Source organism: Sinohyriopsis cumingii, chromosome 6, assembly GCF_028554795.1.
Source record: "Sinohyriopsis cumingii isolate HCF-2022 chromosome 6, ASM2855479v2, whole genome shotgun sequence".
In the NCBI taxonomy this organism is placed as follows: Eukaryota; Metazoa; Mollusca; class Bivalvia; order Unionida; family Unionidae; genus Sinohyriopsis; species Sinohyriopsis cumingii.
In genome coordinates this window covers 116940886-116960868 of record NC_142966.1, presented here as the reverse complement: position 1 = coordinate 116960868, position 19983 = coordinate 116940886, and the positions used below count along the sequence as shown (strand labels likewise).

The window sequence follows — 19983 nt, the reverse complement described above, 5'->3', positions numbered from 1 at the left end:
ACAAGGTAATGTCAAGAAAAAATGTAGTTCTGTGACTTGTATGGAGTATAACTTTTGATCAACAAAAGATATTGTAACTAAACAAATATATATAATTTATAAACTGTATAACATACCATAGCTTCCCCCACCCACTCACTTAGTCCCCATTTGCCTTATGGTGAAGCTCAAAGCAAGGGATTATATTGTTGTCTGTGGTTGAACTTTTGAACCACTGAAGAGAGCTAAATGAAACTTGAAGAATATATATATATATATATAACTAGGCAGTGACACATACTATAGAGTCACAGCCAGGGAAAGTATAAATCTGTGATCTTAGTGTATGACAATACAATCACTTTTGTCAGATCCTGATATTGGCCTGTCCAGGTTTTATATTAGATTCAGTAGATTAGGGAACCAGACATTACAGGAGTACTTCTGACGCTTTAATCAGCCTCTGTTTTTCATGCAAAATGCTAATATGGTCAAGCTTTATCTTATAGCATTTCTCGAAATATCATTCAACAATTGAAAAAATCTCGGGTTTGAAAGACTGGGCCTGTGTATCTGCTCTTTTAAAAGCTACTTTACATATTGCTTGAAGGCAGAAGGACCAGTCAGCCTCATTAAAAGTTCAGACTATCTGTGCAGAATTATAAAAGAGGAATATTCAGATTCTTTGGGGAAAAACAGGAAAGTCAACAGTGTCATTTATTGGACATCATGTATGTTGAATTGATTATGTCTTAGGCAGGAGAAATGATTGACATCACCATATGAAAATTAAAAATCCCCAGCAATTCATTTGAGTGATTTACCAACCTGCCAACCCTTACTATTTTGCCGTAAGTCTTACAGAAATCACCCATAAAATACAGACTTACGGAATAAAAGCACAAATTACAGAAATGAGATTGTTTGCAGTAAAATCTGGTTTGTCTGTGTTTGATTTGGATCAGAGTTTCATATAAGATTCAGTGGAATTGGTCAGGGAACTGGCTGACTTTACCAGAGTACCGCACATACTTTAAACTCAGTGTATTTTGTGATGATAAACATCTGCATGATCAAGCTGTTGCTTATTTATTTTGTTTTCAAAATGGCATCCAACAAGAGACATGTTAGGATGAAAAGGACCATAAAGCTCTTAAAAAGTTTTAATAGTACAGCAGAATTAAAGGGAATATTCAGATTTTTGGGGGTAAAGGTCAGGAAGGGCAACAAATATATTTGGTGGACACCATATGTTGATTTAAGTACGCCACATGTCAGGAATATGATTGCCATTGCCATGGCCCATGTGAAAGTTTTTCTTTTTAAGGAATACATCAAATTGAGAGACGTCAAAAAGCCATAGAGCTCCATGGGATTTGAAAATGCAGTTTGTGAAACTACTAGAAGTAATTAAGGTTCAAGTTAACTTTTAGCCATTGCCATGGCCCATGTGAAATTTTTTCTTTTTAAGGAATACATCAGATTGAGAGGTATCAAGAAGCCATTGAGCTCTGTAGGGTTTGAAAATGCAGTTTGTGAAACTATTGAGGTAATTAAGGTTCAAGTTAACTTTACAAACCTCTGAGTTGAACACAACATTTACATTGTTGCATGAATCTTGAAGCACACTTCTTTTAAATGCATGTTTTCCAGATTGACAATAACAGTGCATGATATTTTGTTACACCTTACTGAAAAGTTGTCCAACTTATTGAATACCTTACTGAGAAAGACTTGCTGGGGTTGGCAGGTCTGGATTTAGCAAGAAGCCGTTGAGCTCCATTGGTTTGGAACTGCAGCTTCTGAAACAGTTGGATGTAATTAAGGTCCAAGTTTACTTTACCAAATCTTTAGTTGAAACTAATATTTGCTTTCAGTGCATCACAACACACTTCTGAACTTTTCAAATGTATGTTTTCCAAGTTGACAATAGCCATACATGATATTTCATTAAACCTTACATGAAATTGGTTTAGCTTATGGAAAAATAGTGACTGCCTTACTGAAAAGGTCTTGTTAGGGTTGGCAGGTTTGCGGTTGGGCATTGGAGTTGTTATCCCCTAGATTTCTATCAGATAACCTGATTAATTTTATACTGTTTATTTTCCAGTGAGAGGGAAATGGCAAGGCAGAAAATGATAAACAGAGCAAATGGGAAATGTGAAGATTTTGCACAATCACCAAGGACAGAAAGTTCAGATAGAATTTTTCCTGAGAATCAAAAGTTTGTGGATAATACTTTCAAAACTGTCCCACAGACTCCAGACCTTGTTCATAGGGGTTCACATTCTTCTGACACTGGGTATGGTAGCAAAGGTTCTAATTATAATGACAGTGAAGACTATCGAAGTTTAGGGAATAATTTTAGACAAGGAGATTTGCGGACTCTTCAGTTTGATCCAGCCAAATATCAGGAACGTTCTCAAACACCTTCAGGTTCTAATTCATCTGGCTGGTCATGTAGTGCTTCTTTTCACAGTAATGACCAAAAAGGTCTAACAATTTCGGGTCAGTGTCTGTCAGATGGCAGTGCTGTTGAGTTAATGAACAGTCTCAAACAGCCATCCATTAGTACAGCATCAGATGTGTCATCTCAGGATGAATTCAGTTTACAGAATACAAAAAAGGTGCTACATTTTGAGGGAGAACTGTCATCCCGGCCACATAGTCTGACGGAAAAGTATTCACGACCAGCAGAATTTCCGGAACATGATCATGCTTATCATCAGACTCTTCAAAACTACAGTGATGGTAGCTGGGCTAAACATCGGGCCCAGTATGATCGATCTAATTCCGTAGAGGAGCTAAATATTGATAATCGGCAGTGGAAGCTCCGAACAGCAAGGAGTAGCTCAGCTGATGATCTAGACGATTTACACGACAGTCAACCCCAGCATTTTCAATCAAAAGAAATGCTTCAAAATGCTGATGCAACTGTGAATAATTCTAATCTCTGTGCTGTAAAACTTGGTTGTAATTCCAAAAAGGGTTCTTTACATTTAGAAGGTGCATCTTTAGGGAGTAGAAAACAAGAGGAAAGATCTGTAGAAGGGATTCAAAGGGCAGTTTCACCTCTTTGTTCAAGGCGGTTACGATCAATTAGACAAAGAACACGAAATGCCATTGTGAATATTCTTGATCATGGGGAAGTTTGTTTAGAATTTTTGAAGCAGAAACATAAAGAGGAGAAAGTTGTTGAAGTGTTTATGATTTCTTCTGATGGAAATCAGGTTAGTACATTATACATGGTTTTTATCCTTTATGATTTGAATATTTGTCAAGCCCAGGTTTGTGGAAAAGTGAAAAATAAGTTTCTTTTCCAACAGAACTATCTTCTTAAACAGGTTTTTTGTTGAGCCTTCCTTGGCAGTGCTGAGCACTGCAATGTATACTACGAGTCGGCAGTCATGTCCATCTGTTTGTTAGTCCACAAACTAAATTTACCTCAGTGTTGAAGTTTTGAACTAACTTAAAAAAGAAACTAGATACAAAGGGTTCTTTTGTTATTAAATGTTTTGTGTTAAATTTTTAATTTAATTTTATTTTCAGAACCGGTTTAGGGATTTTGTTCATTTATGGAACTTTTCTTTTTGAATTAAGGGCAATTCATTCAGCAACATGTACACTCATGTCATTGATTTTGGGTCAAGGCTACAACATGTACACTCATGTCATTGATTTTGGGTCAAGGCTACAAGCTTTGCAATAGTGATTGGAGCAGAATGCAACATAGATGCTGTGGCCTTCATTTAGAAATATGAATTGCAAAGAATTGTGAATCACATGGAAATTTGAATCATACAGTATGAGATCAGCTTGCTTAGATACCAACACCTGTATCACAGCCAGATTTTATGTAAACATTTTAATTGGAGGTAAGCATCCTTTTTGTTAGATATCAGTATATTATCATTACTTTGCATCCAAGATAATTGTGTCCTTGCAGAATGAGTGTAATAGTCACAGTTATTAAGAAAAATCGACGTCAAGAATCATTAGAATATTCATATTATTCCCTAGGTTTAAAAAATTGACATTTTCAGACTTACAATGTGAACTTAACCATGCTGTAATTGATGAAATGGCAAGTTGGTAAAGAAAAACAGTTAAGAATTTTTGTTCACTTTAGATCTCACCAGAATGGAATTATTTTGCTGATTATTACTAAATCCATGCTTTCACTGATATTTTCTGATGTCATGTCAATCCATTCGTCAGTTCATGCATCCATCAATAGTGCCACATAATTGCACTAGGAATCAGTATAGTGACAGAGTCAAATAATGAATTGCTAGAATGGTACAGTTTTTCAAATGTTTGAAAGTTTGAGTTGCTGCATATATTATTACAGTTTATCATTGACTCGTCTACAACAAGAAACAGCATGGCAAAACATATGCTCTAAGACACTTTGATACGTACTTTGGTAAATGGGTTAGTGACCGTGAACGTGTTGCAGTTATTGATGAGTAAGTGTGCTCTTTGAAAAAAGAAGTTTCACTGGATAATTCAGTTGAGTCTTCTGACAGGAAACAAAAAAGGCAATCATGATATTTTCAGATTTTGCTGGATTTATGAGAAAAAAAGGCATGAAATGCAAATACTGTCATGATGCAGACAGTTGATGACAGTTCTTACTACAGTAACAATTTTGACATTGCACAAAACTGCATCAGTCAATCCCTCATCACTATGTTGTCCTTTTGAGTGGCATTTTAAAGGTTACATTTTCATAGCTACAGTAGACTCTTCCTTGCAACTGAACTCCATCAACATGATGGAGGATGCTCATATTTGGCATCAGTTCCTCAGTTCGATGAATATAGAACAATATAGCTTTTTAATCTTTGGTGTGTGGGTGGTGGGCAAGCAAACTTTAAAAAAGGTCCTCATATTTCTGATAGCTTCCACCTCCCAGTGATGTTTTTTTTTCATTGGTAATTATTACAGTTGTAATTCCCAATTTATCTGATTTTTCCTCCAAAATCATGGGCCCACATCTTTGCAATGCATAATAAAAGTGAATATAAACCTTTGCAGTGCATCAGACCTTTGCAATGCATCATAAAAGTAAATATAAACCTCTGCAGTGCATCATATAAGTGAATATAAACCTTTGCAATGCATGATAAAAGGCACATGTAGACCTTTACAGTGCATCATAAAAGGTGCATGTAGACCTTTATAGTGCATCATAAAAGGCACAAGTAGACCTTTACAGTGCATCATAAAAGGCACATGTAGACCTTTACAGTGCATCATAAAAGGCACATGTAGACCTTTACACTGCATCATAAAAGGCACATGTAGACCTTTACAGTGCATCATAAAAGACACATGTAGACCTTTACACTGCATCATAAAAGGCGCATCATAAAAGACACATGTAGACCTTTACACTGCATCATAAAAGGCACATGTAGACCTTTACAGTGCATCATAAAAGGCACATGTAGACCTTTACAGTGCATCATAAAAGGCACATGTAGACCTTTACAGTGCATCATAAAAGGTGCATGTAGACCTTTATAGTGCATCATAAAAGACACATATAGACCTTTACAGTGCATCATAAAAGGCACATGTAGACCTTTACAGTGCATCATAAAAGGTGCATGTAGACCTTTACAGTGCATCATAAAAGACACATGTAGACCTTTACACTGCATCATAAGAGGTCTACATGTGCCTTTTATGATGCACTGTAAAGGTCTACATGCACCTTTTATGATGCACTGTAAAGGTCTACATGTGCCTTTTATGATGCAGTGTAAAGGTGTACATGTGCCTTTTATGATGCACTGTAAAGGTCTACATGCACCTTTTATGATGCACTGTAAAAGGCACATGTAGACCTTTACAGTGCATCATAAAAGGCACATGTACACCTTTACAGTGCATTATAAAAGGCACATGTAGACCTTTACACTGCATCATAAAAGGTGCATATAAACCTTTGCAATATAAGCAGCAATTTAAAAGAAGTTAAGGTCGAAAATTATGGTAATGTATTAAGCAAGCAGTAAGTTCAGAATAAATAGTCAAATAATAGGCAGTATCCCCTGAAAGTTTCCCGATAAATTTGTCCTAAGGGGGCACTACGGGATCCATTTTTTTGGAAAGTTTGGAACAACACTGCTACATTCTGCAGCACTTCATGCTAGTAAAAAATGCAACATGGTTTACACACTCATGTGCATTTGATCATAGAGATTTATTTACCATTGCAGATAAACGTATACCAGCCTAACAATGGTAAGGGAGAGCCTGTGAAAGACAGACCCATTACACCACCCAGTATCCCAGTCAAGTCCTATACATATGAAGAACTGCCAGAAAAATACTGGAAGAAGTATCAGTACGCTGCCAGGTAAATGTTGTAAAAAATCTGTAGAGTATATTTCTGAAGACAACGTATTTGTGCAAAACACTTTACAGACCAAGAATACTATTTCACAAAATGAAATTAAGAAAAAATAATGTAAAACAGTTTCACATTTTAATTTGTTTTACTTTTGTGACTTGTAAATTATTCCTTATGGAAACAAAGATGGTCCTTATTGATACATAATATATGTAAACTCGTGGTGATTAGCTGGATCATGATGTATATTTTCTGATGTCTGGAGTAAGAAAAAACTATCTGTCCCACTCAAGCACTGTAGTTTTGTGAATATTTGTGGGGTACCAGTTTTGGTGGATGTTTTGTTTTCAGTCAAGGAATTATAAATCCAACCAAAATCGGCCACATGCAAAATGCTTCCCCTGCACACCTTGGTTTTCTTAACTGTTACATTCCTAATGATCAAGATAGCTCAGCTGTTTAATCATTCAACTTCATTACTGTAATGAAATATTGTCTTCTGTATTTTTTTCTTCTTCTATTCCATTTTGAAAGAAAAGTATTATAAAATGCTTTCTCTTTTTCATTGCACATGTTTGCATACAGTAAACACTGTCTGTCTTTTCAACTCTATGTTAAATTGATGAGATAAGGAGAGAAAGAAAACAAAAAACAAAGTATTTAGGTATTAATTATACCAAAAATGAAACAGAATAATGAGACTTAATTAAAAACTGTATATACACTAATTAAATTGTGTACACTAATTAAACACAGTGTATACACAAACACTTTATATACTAATTGCAGCACTACTAAAGCTCACACTTCATTGTTTTTAGGGTTAACCCCCCCCCCCATTAAAACAGTAAACATTGACAATCAAGTCTTCAGGGACTCCCAAATATTCGTCACGTAAATAATCCTTAAATTGCAAAATTACACAAGTCTAGCTTTCTGAAAGCAAATAATTAGAACCTATCTCACACATTTTATCTTAAGCCACTTTGTCTGCACAGCGAAAGTTGCCACAGTCTGCTGTTGTGACAATATTGACACTAATTTACTTGTTGAGGGAATGAGTGGACTAATACCTGTCCATTTGAGCTGCAAGTATTGTATCTCGTCAAGTGCCAGATGATGGTAGATACTCAGTTAGCACAATAAACGGATCAGTTAACCATTAAAGGGAATGCTACCTCACAATTATTCTTAACTGTTATAATAGTGACTGACAATAATTTTCAATGCCCTACTGGATTAGTGATGGTTGGGTTTTAGTGTTATAATAGCAACTGACAGTAATTTTCAGTGCCCTACTGGATTAGTGATGGTTGGGTTTTAGTGTTATAATAGCAACTGACAGTAATTTTCAGTGCCCAACTGGATTAGTGATGGTTGGGTTTTAGTGTTATAATAGCAACTGACAGTAATTTTCAGTGCCCTACTGGATTAGTGATGGTTGGGTTTTAGTGTTATAATAGCAACTGACAGTAATTTTCAGTGCCCTACTGGATTAGTGATGGTTGGGTTTTAGTGTTATAATAGCAACTGACAGTAATTTTCAGTTCCCTACTGGATTAGTGATGGTTGTGGTTTAGTGTTATAATAGCAACTGACAGTAATTTTCAGTGCCCTACTGGATTAGTGATGGTTGGGGTTTAGTGTTATAATAGCAACTGACAGTAATTTTCACTACCCTACTGGATTAGTGATGGTTGGGTTTTAGTGTTATAATAGCAACTGACAGTAATTTTCACTGCCCTACTGGATTAGTGACAGTTGGGTTTTAGGGATCCATTAACAAAACCACCAAACTGCAAGATAACAGATTAGTGTAAATTTCAAGCTATGTTGGTATATACATATACATGTATAAGAAACTTGGCAACTGAATAGTGTAAACAGAGTACGCGTACTCACCAGCCAATCTCATTGTATTCATAATAGTATTTGAATTTAAAATGTGCACACAAAAAATAATTTCTAGAATTTTTCTGCTAGATTCCATTAAAATCTTAATATTTAATTTCTAGCTCATACACTCACATTAACTTGTGAAATAGTGCATTCATATATTCTAAAGTCTCAGATTTATTACTTACCCACAATAAAATGCATAAATCAGACATTAGGTTTTTAAAAAAAGAAACTAATGCTTAGGCTTAAAAAAATTTTAAACTGAAATTTGTACATGGGTATTGACCTTGTAATATACATGAGATGATCAATTCATCAGGTACAAAACTGGCTCAACCAAGTTTGAAAGTAAACCATTCAAATTGGGGGTGGGGTAAAAAGTGATCTCCGAAACAACAATTGACATCATGCTCTAAATGACAGTCAGAAATTAATAAAAGAAGTCAACATTGGTAACTATTACTTTGCACTATTACAGAGTAAAAACTGGGAGTAGTATGTTTGATTACAACAGCAGATCTCTCCATCCCTACAACTTAAATAGTTCTGTTCCAGTCATTGTTCAACAACAATACATGTGTACATTTAACTTTTGCATTACAATGATACGTGGTCTGTGTTTATATCTTGAGTGATTTGAACTGAAGGTAATGTTTTAGTGTATGATGGGGTGGGGTGGGTTGTTGATTTGTTTAATTTTAGCAGAATTAGTGAAATTTAGGCAGGATGAGTAATATTGGTTAGACTGTGAGTTCATGGGTTCTCTGCCCACCAGAATAAATTTTAAATATGTAATAATTTTTTTTATAAATATTTCTAGCTTAATATGTACCAATTTAAATTAGTAACTGAAGTCTATAGTTGTACATTCTGCCCCACCCCCAACTATCAGCCTGTACAGTCAAGCAGACATACATGTAATATTTTCTTCAGTTAGCGGATTTTTCTGGATACTGCATGATATGTAATATGACGGCATTTTGTGGACCCCAACCATTGTGTCTACTAAAGGGCTTGAACAGTATACCTATAATCAGGTATATATAAAAAATGCACACTAATATGGTAAATATTTACTATTCTTAATTGTAGTGGTTTGGGAAAACAAATTCATAAAATTCCAATAAATGCTTTCCTCATCATCAGACATGAATAGTAAATGGAATAAACGAGGAAAACAGCATTTTTGGTATGTCTCAGTCACATACTACAGGAAGTATCCAAAATCAAACATTTAGAGATGTTTGTCTTAGTTTTGTATCTTTCAACAGAAACAGTGATGCAGCTAGATGTGCTCTCATATCCTTTTTTATTGAAACATTTCAGTTTAATATGGCAGCAAAAACAACAGTTTATGGGTTAATATACTTCAATAGCATTTGATATGTCATTTATACATATTGCCTATTGGATTTTGTTCATCATGATGTATGTCATATTGGCAGTGAGCTGATGATAGCAAGCCTTTGTATGGTAAGAAAAACAGTTTTGTTTGGTCAGTTTAAGCCTGTCCAATGGTACCCATCTCTACACCGTTGGTGGACAGGTAAGCTGCAAATGGTCTCACATAATTATATGCATCTCCACACCTTGCTGAAATTTTATTGAATGCAGCTACAAATTACTTTATTCAATCCAAATTACTGTAGCTTCCTTTCAAATGTCAACCCTTTTGTTACTATTCTGTTGGTTGGGTTGTCATGTTTTTAAAAGAGACAACTTGCAAAATGCAGTAGATATCACTAGAGTAGTTAACTGATTCACCATGGAATAACCTGGTACAAATTGAAAATTTGGCGGATGAAGATGAGTCATCCATGGATTTCCAACATAAGTCTTAAAGTTAGATCTGGAGATAGAAATACATTTGATTGGTCAGTTTCATGTTGGATTCAGAATTTTAACCAATCAGATAACAGGATTGTAGAATAAAGTTTCAGTCCAGTCCAGAATTGTTGGTTAAATCCAGAACAGGCTCAAGAGTATGGCCCAATTTTGTCATTTTGTGTTACCCTGTATACGCAGGCAAAGCCCAACCAAGGTTTTAATGTTTAGCTGATTTGTAAGAAAAGAAATTTGCCATCATAGCAGAACAAATTTTTGTACTTATCATTTCAGTAATAAACATATTTACAAGGTTGAACCAATCAACTTACATGGAACAATTTATTCATTTTTCAGATTTGTGAAATTAGTAAGGTCAAAAACTCCAAAAGTAACTTTGTATACCCAGAGGGCGAAATGTATGTTGATGGAGAATGGTCCAGATGCAGACTTTGAAGCTGTCTTTTATGATGGTATGTGTCATTTACTCCGATCTGGTACATTTAGCGTTGTCTGCACATATGCATGTATTTTACTGATATAATTTGTATTAATGTATATTTTAACACAAGCAGCTTTTTTGACTCATTTGTATCCATATATATCAGAAATTTCATATTTTCACACTCATTTATAGCGATATATATTTGCAAAATTCGAATTTTCATTACAATACATATGTATTTTGATATAATTTTTGCTAAATTTTAATGTACATAACACACACAGATTGTCTTCTATAATTTTTCTTGTATTTACTGGTATTATTTAAACATTTTTTGATACAAAAAAAGTGCAGGTACTGTATATACTCATTTCAAAGTTGAGTCAAACTGAAAACAACAAAGAAATTGATCTGCCATGGACCATTGCACCTTCAGATCAGGGTCTATGTTTGTTTTACTGATTACTCCTAATAAACTGCACACAGATCTGTTGGTGCATTATGTGACAGCAAATCTGGGTCTGTGCAGTTTGCACTTGGACTTGACTTATAAGTGAATATATATGGTAGTCATTGTGCCTTTGTTAACAGATAATCAGTGATCAGGACTTTAGTTCTAATGGACCTTGTACTTTTTTTATCTTCCTCAAATTAGCATTGACTTAATTTCTTAATGATCCTAACGAGACTTGTAGAATTGGCTTTGTCTTGATTAAGTTTAGAATTCTTAGAATTTACTGAAAAAGATAGAAAGAAAGGATGAAAAACAAGAAAGCTGTGCATCTTAAAGAACTTTACGATAAATGGAGATCTACAATCACAGGCATACTGATACAAATGTGATTCTTTTTTCTCACTTTTGCCATGTATAAATACCATTGTTGTGTATAATGCCTTTTTTTGTAACGAGTGCTACTTATCTGATGTTTGCTAGATTTGAAAACTCAAATGAATTTAAAACAAATTAAAATATAAAATTTAAAAGTGAGAAAAATTTAAATATAGACATTGTTGCTTGTAAAAGAGCCACTTTTGCTGGCTTGCTAATTGAATGCTTGGCAAAAACACTTTTTAATTTTTTTTTATAAATAACCTCACCATACTGCCCACAAAATTTGCTGCTGACATTCATGCAGGTCTAATTTTGCCATCACCAAGATTTTCCAAATTAAAAACCAGGATTTGAAATAGGAGAAATTTTCTAACTCAAGAATGTTCGCTTACTGGGGTGGTGGGGAATTTCATATTTAAGTATCAACATTGGAGTATAAATACTGGTATAATACATTAAAAATTTTTTTTTACCAATGGTGTCTTAAAAGCAATCCGAACTCTATTTGTTGCTTTCAAAGGCAAATCTACAGAAAGTGGAAATGGGGAGGAAGATGATTCATTAGATAAAATTAGCTGGAGTAAGTAGATACATACACCATGCTTATATTAGCATTTGTCCATGTGTGTTGTGAATTGCATACTCAGTCTCTCATGCCATTCCTGATGACCACTGTCTTATCACTTTCTATAAATACCTCAATGCATTTTTTATTCAAAAATCATGTACACCACAAAGTAAGATTGAGGCTGGGTTTGTACATGTGGATTGACATTGTACTAGGTCATTTCAATAAATCCATTTTGTCCATCTATCATGGATTTCTCTGTCCTACCTGTCACATGGTATGACTTTTTCAGTACATGTACTGGGAAAATGTTTAAAGTACATATACATTTTGGGATGAGGCTGGGTCCCTATGGCTGTCTGTGATTTATTAAGCATGGTTTTGAAATTATGTCATGGTTTGAATGCTTATGACTCTTCTTCAGTTGTAATTAATGTTGCAATGTGGGTACATCTCAGGATAAATACATATGATGCAGAAAAGTTGGGTTACTTTGACATACTTTCCAGCTTTTATGTTAGAATTATATGAAAATACTGACCTTTGTTTTATAAGTTGGTGAGATAATTGTTATTTCATCAGGAAATTATTCTCAGAAAATTGTCTTGTTTAACAGTAAAGCAAGACCAATATGTCATTACACCATTGGTATGGAATAGACAAATTGTCACCTTTGTAATTTAAAACATGTTGGGTTTTCAGTTTGGAATGCACACAGTGGTCATTAGGAATGCTTCAGTTTGGAATGCACACAGTGGTCATTAGGAATGCTTCTGCACCACCATGGTTGTGGCTTAATTTCTGCAATTTTGTTTTTTTTTCTTAAAGTGCTGTAATAACCCATTGCATGGAATGGTCATTGTGAAATGTGGTATGAAAAAGATATGTATCGGGAACCAATTTTTAATGGTTGTGGCCCCATGCTTAGTTTGAATGCTTGTTCTTGTTTTTAGCATCTGCCTTTATTGTCACACTCATGTTAAAAATAGACTTTACCCATACTTGTCCATCAGGAACACCATACTACATTTATTCTATTAACTAACTTGTGCACATGTCTCGAGTAAACACTTTTATTGTTTCTCAAATGGGAGCTAGTGTCTTAATTATTTCAAGAAAACTGGTGGGTGGCCCTTTTATCAGATAAATTTATCATTAGTAAATCTCTGCAAAAATTTAGCAGAAATGTGTGCTTATCATTAAGCAATGACTTGTTGGGTAAATACTATATGCACACCCAACCCTGTATTCCAAAGCAAGGGCCCCACAGAATACTTCATGTTAAATATATGTCTCACATGTAAATAGCACTATAAGGTATGCTGCATAACTTTGAAAACGTATCTTACCCTTGCTGATGACAAAAAACCTGATTTGTTTGTGAGATACACAAAATAAATTTGGTTTGCATGTTTGTATGCCTATGTTGATGATCTGATTAGATTTCTGTGCCTTTATAGAATTTGAATATTCCAACTATGAGGTAGAGTATATTATGGTGTCCATCCATCTGTATGCATGTCCAAATATCCATGGCTTGCATTTGAGGTAAATTTCGTCCTCATCATCTACAGTTAATGAACTTTCTGCATGGTTTGCAGACCACTCTGGTGGCCTAGTAGTTAGAGCGTTCGCCTAGGATGCGGGAGGTCGTAGGTCTGATTTCCGGCTGAGTCATACCAAAGACTTACAGAAATGGTACTAACAGCTGCCTCACTTGGCGCTCAGCATTAAGAGGTTAGTGTTAGAACTGGTCAGCCTGGTGTCAGGATAATGTGAATGGATGGGACATCGTGCTGTATGTCTGTGGCATGATGCCTCAGTGCTAGACATCACTATAAACTGCCACATTGCAGACATCGTAGCGATATGACTGAAAAATTGTTAAAGCTACGTTAAAAATCCAAATCACACACACAAGACATACTTTAGTCATACCACCTTGCCTCACTGCGAAGGTTACATCAAGTGAAAAGTAACTGACTTGTATCCTTGTATGGTGAATAACTTTTGATCTACTGAAGATATTTTATTAGTGTTTTGCCAATTGTTTATCATGTATACACAGTATAACACATCATTGCCAAGCCCACAGCCTGAGGGTGAAGTTCACAACAATGGAAATGTAACTTGTATCCATGTCTGGGATTAGATATTTTAATAAAACCTGAACTAGTTGTATAATAACTAGACTGTGTTTCATGACATAGCCACATCCCCTTTCCCAGATTAAAGTCATGCTTAGGGAAATTTAAACAGTGACCTGTATCCATGTATGTGTGTATAACTTCGAACTGATGAAGATGTTTTAATGAAGCTTTAACCTTTAATATATCTTGATTTAATATTTTCTGCTGTATTGAGTCAAAACCCTTGTATCAAGGTAAGTGTCACAACAGTGGATAATGTTAGTCATGTAGAGCTGAAACCAATAGAAAATGAGTATTTAAATATTGGTTTGTTTTCCTATTGAATAGCAACACCTAAACCCAGATTTATCACTCATCTGTGTTTGACCAGTCCTTTCTATCAGTAATAAAAATAGAAAACCATAAATAACACCCACTCCATCGACTTCTCCCAGTCCTCTTAAAATGACTCATTTACTGCCATATATACTCGCATATAAGCTGATTCCCCACCCCCCCAACTGAGTAGGTAAAAACATTAAAAAGTGCATGATCCATGCATAACCCAATCCACAAGTTCCAGATGACATCAAAAGATGCATGTGGTAAGTTCTAAATGCATTTATTTAGTCAAACTTAATTAGCAAATTTATTTAATTTTCTGTTTTATTGTTTCTGCCTAAATCAGATTTGTGTATAATTTGATTGGAAGATGACAAGAATTGAGCTTTCGCTGGTTGCTGTAAGCAGTACCTCTCCCTTTTGTCTCTAGTTAATTATTGTTTGTTTATGAATTCTTGCATTAGAATTTTGTAACAGTGCACCAGTAATTGTGTTTTTATTTTGCTTGAAATTATAAATACATAACTCATTAAAATGTGATCCCAGTATGACTACAACAAACAACAATATGGTTTAGTTCAATGCTCACATTTAGGCTAGTGAGCAAATTTACATAATGGTGCCACTGAAGGTTGGAACTGAAATAATGTAAAAACTGAGTTGTAGTTTTTTATATAAGCGACCTTACTCATGGTTTCACACAGCAATGGTAACTGTGCTAATTTTACGGAGTAAAAGACAATTATACATCAGAGTACTGGTTTAGCCACCCGACAACATTTCCTCTTAACTCTAACCAGTTTCAGGGTTTTAATGATAACTAACCTGGATTGCTTTCAGAAAACAAAAGTCTGCCAATTATAAACAAAGGAAACATTGAAACAAGCAGCTTTCCAGTGTGTGAAAAATTATGATTTTGTCTGGCCAAAACACAAAACTATAATAGATCAGTTATGATCTTAGTCTATCTATACTCAGAATTTTAGCCTTTGGTATCACCATTCCTTCATGAATATATAACAGTTATGTGAATAGATGCTGGTTATGTGCCTTACACAGTTAAATATATGTACCTTTTTATAAAGATTACCTCAGTTTGCTTATATCATGTTAACTAATCTATACTAGACTGAATCCTGCATAAGTGTTTTCTGGGTTGATCCCAGGTTAGTGGAATTAACTAGGTTGATCCCAGGTTAGTGGAATTAACTAGGTTCATTCCAGGTTAGTGAAGTTAACTAGGTTGATCCCAAGATGAAGAAAATATTCTTATTTTTTTCCTATTAAAAATTGTATGAGAACTGTATTAAACAGGTATGACCTTTATGTTATTAGTATACCATGTGAGTATCTGATTTGGGACAATACCAAAATGAATTTGATAGTAAATTCTATTAAATGAAAACCCCCAGGAGGGTGCCAGTTTTGATGTGAAAGTTCATTTGGAAAGAATGGTGTCAAAAGAAGCACATGACACTAAATGTATGTACATAACTGTCACTGAGCAGAATGAATTTTCTTAGGGTCAACCCGAATGTATCAAGTATAACATAACGATGATCATCCATGTAAACAGCAACTTAACAGGTTATTAATAGCTTCTTGCTTGAGTCTTAGTCTACCTCCCAATTTCAATGTACATGTAGAACACCCCTATATAAGTATTACATAACATCAGACTACCATGCCATCAGTACCTCCCTTGCTGGTCATTATCATGAATAAGTCATTTATAAACTGGCAATATGTACCAAAAATAAATCAAGGTTATCAAGTTATGCATACAATAAAATTTGGTAATTATCATTTCAGGCAATACTGAGTTTAATGATAAATATGGAAATTAACATCTAACATTTATTAAATTATTCAGAATTGCAAAAAGTTTTTATGAAAGACTAAAATTTATTTAATTAGATTTAAATGTTTAGATAACTGGGTATGCAGTTGTTGCAATACAGCATGGTGGTAGGGATGGACCAGGGGGAGGGCATGGGCAGTGGGGTTGTTGATATATACCAAGGTGGACCCAAAAAGATGAAAAATGATAATTTGAGAGATTTATTAACATCAATGAATATATATAAATTCTGTCAGAACAGATCCACAAATATTTAAATGGGAAAATTTGGTGTTCGTTTTTGCACTGATCAGTTCTGTGTTTCATTATCCAAGCTGTTACTAAAGCGCTATCCATTATGGATCACTGCCATCTCACCTCTGTCTGTGTGGGTTTGAGTCTAGGATTTGGCCAGTGTGGGTATGTGAGAAAGCTTGCCAGTAGCTTCTCGAGGGACGGTGGTTCTTTCCGGGGTTTTCCTGGGTTCTTCCTCCACTATTAATACTGGCTGCCATGCATAGCCTATTGTGTGCTGAAAAATGGCGTTAAACCCTACAGCAACAACAACTTTTTAGAGCTTACATATATTTCGATGAAACTACCCCCAGATTTGCACTTTGTCATACAGTAGGTAAGTCTCTTCTTCAGAAGGTTAAGATCATCACTTAGGAAAGGTCATGCAACAGGCTTATCATTTGTCATTTGCAATACACTAGTTACAAGGTCATTAGCAGGGAATTAGTCTTGAGACAGGCATATCGTGTGTCATTTGCATTACACTTGTTACAAGTTCATTAGTAGGGAAATGTTCAATTATTCATGAGACAAGCATATCATGTGTTATTTGCAATACACTGGTTATATGGTCATTAGCAGAGAAATGGTTATGAGAGAGGCATATCATGTGTCATTTGCAATATACTAGTTACAAGGTTGTTAAGAGGGAAATGATCTTGATTTACAAAAATAGACTGGAACTGAGTAACTTTTATCAGAATTTTGATTTTGGTTTTGCTGACTATCCATTTCTGACAGATATTTAGGATGTTGAGACCACCACCTACATAACCAAACCTTCAAATACAAGATTGTTTTATGCTGATTTTACCGTTTTTTATGCAGAGTGAAGATGGTGTTGAAAATATTGAAAAGATCATTTTCTGGGCTTGTACATGAAACAGATTACAATGACAATTTGGTGTCATCATTACAATGACAATTTGGTGTCATCGTTACAATGACAATTTGGTGTCATCGTTACAATGACAATTTGGTGTCATCATTACAATGACAATTTGGTGTCATCATTACAATGACAATTTGGTGTCATCGTTACAGTGACAATTTGGTGTCATCATTACCGCTGATACTTGTAGCCACATAGTGATTTTAAAGTTTCAAAGTTGGACCAATTGGAGTGTTTGGGACTTTCACATATTTGGTAGAATTGAATGTAGGATCCATGCACATGAAATTTAGTATTCAGTACAACAAATGTCATTTAGTATCCAGTAGAACACATGACATTTAGTACCCATTACAAAACATGACATTTAGTACTCAGTACCAAATGTAACATTTAGTATCCAGTACAAAACATGACATTTAATATCCAGTAGAACACATGACATTTAATGTCCAGTAGAATACATTACAGTATCCAGTAGAAGACATAAAACTTATAGTACCCAGTACAGCACATGCCATTTAGTACCCAGTACAACATGCTACATTTAGTATCCAGTGCAACACATTCCATTCAGTACCTAGTACAACACATTACATTTAGTATCCAACAGAACATGTGACATTTAGTGGCCATTAGAACACATCATTTACTATCACAGTACAACATGTGACATTTAGTACCCAGTACAACACATGCCATTTGGTACCTAGTGTAACATGCAACATTTAGTATCCAACAGAATATGTGACATTTTTAGTGGCCATTAGAACACATCATTTATATCACATTACAACACATGCCATTTAGCATCCAGTGCAACACATGCCATTCAGTACCTAGTACAACACGTTATATTTAGTATCCAGTATAACACATGACATTTAGTGTCCAGTAGAACACATGACAGTATCCAGTAGAAGACATAAAACATATAGTATGCACATGCCATTTGGTACCCAGTACAACATGCTACATTTAGTATCCAGTGCAACACATGCCATTCAGTACCTAGTACAACACATTACATTAAGTATCCAGCAGAACATGTGACATTTAGTGGCCATTAGAACACATCATTTAGTATCCAGTGCAACACATTCCATTCAGTACCTAGTACGAATCATTACATTAAGTATCCAGCAAAACATGTGACATTTAGTGGCCAGTAAAACATGTCATTTACTATCACAGTACAACAGGTGACATTTAGTATCCAGTAGAACACAACATTTTGTATCCATATACATGACATTTAGTATCCAATAGACCACATACCATTTAGTACCCAGTACAACATGCAACATTTAATATCAAGTAGAACACATGCCATTTAGTATACCATTTAGTACCCAGTACAACATACAGCATTTTGTACCCAGTAGAACAGATGACATTTAGTATATAAATGGGAATATACAGCAAAATGTAGAATTACCATTACTTAAAGTTGAACATGAAACAGTTGACAGAAATATGTTTTTGTTGTGTCAAGTAAAAAACACTGATCTTTAACTTTAATCCTCCAAAAAGTACATCTTAACATCTACTATTTGTTACAGGTGCCAAATTTACCTCTAGTTCCCGAGGAATGAGAATCATTGAAAAAACTGGGACATCCCTTGTACTTGAGTCAGCTGACATGGAACAACACCTAACGCAGGAAACACAGAAACTGTTGGAGTATGTCAAACAGGTCAGTTACTGGACACAAAAGTATATAAGTTATGGCTCAGTTTCCATAACTGCATGTATTTCATTGGTTAGGTTAAATCAAGGGTGTCAAACTAATTTGGATGGTGTCATCTATAGTGTATACAAATCCATGTCAGAATTGGGTTGGATGGTGTATTCTGTAGTGTATACAAATCCATGTCAGAACTGGATTGGATGGTGGCTTCTGTAGTGTATACAGATCCATGTCAGAATTGGATTGGATGGTGGCTTCTGTAGTGTATACAGATCCATGTCAGAATTGGATTGGATGGTGGCTTCTGTAGTGTATACAGATCCATGTCAGAATTGGATTGGATGGTGGCTTCTGTAGTGTATACAAATCCATGTCAGAATTGGATTGGATGGTGGCTTCTGTAGTGTATACAAATCCATGTCAGAATTGGATTGGATGGTGGCTTCTGTAGTGTATACAAATCCATGTCAGAATTGGATTGGATGGTGGCTTCTGTAGTGTATACAAATCCATGTCAGAATTGGATTGGATGGTGGCTTCTGTAGTGTATACAAATCAATGTCAGAACTGGATTGGATGGTGGCTTCTGTAGTGTATACAGATCCATGTCAGAATTGGGCTGGATTGTGTCCTCTGTAGTGTATACAAATCCATGTCAGAATTGGATTGGATGGTGGCTTCTATAGTGCATACAAACCCATATCAGAATCGGATTGGATGCTCATTGCATTTATGTCTTTTGTTTTGATCTTCCACTGGTCAGACCATTTGGACTTGTAACAAGCTTGGTGAACTCCCATTAAAGTCAGTTTTATTAACCATGGAACAGATTTTGCTAATATAACATAAACAAAAGAAATGATCATTTCCATCAAACAGTTGATT

General features: G+C 35.0%; 1 protein-coding gene across 2 annotated transcripts in view; it reads left to right on the top strand.

Moving 5' to 3' along the window:
• LOC149797806 (serine/threonine-protein kinase PLK4-like) overlaps positions 1-19983 on the top strand; it is a 58247-nt gene that overhangs the window by 27826 nt on the left and 10438 nt on the right. The window contains exons 10-14 of one of the 2 annotated variants that reach the window (XM_089962789.1): positions 2090-3209; positions 6210-6349; positions 10424-10539; positions 11864-11923; positions 18971-19104. In XM_089962789.1, the coding sequence (XP_089818915.1) occupies positions 2090-3209; positions 6210-6349; positions 10424-10539; positions 11864-11923; positions 18971-19104 (1570 nt within the window). The remainder of the gene's footprint in view (positions 1-2089; positions 3210-6209; positions 6350-10423; positions 10540-11863; positions 11924-18970; positions 19105-19983) is intronic. The other variant, XM_089962790.1, reaches the window with a different exon arrangement.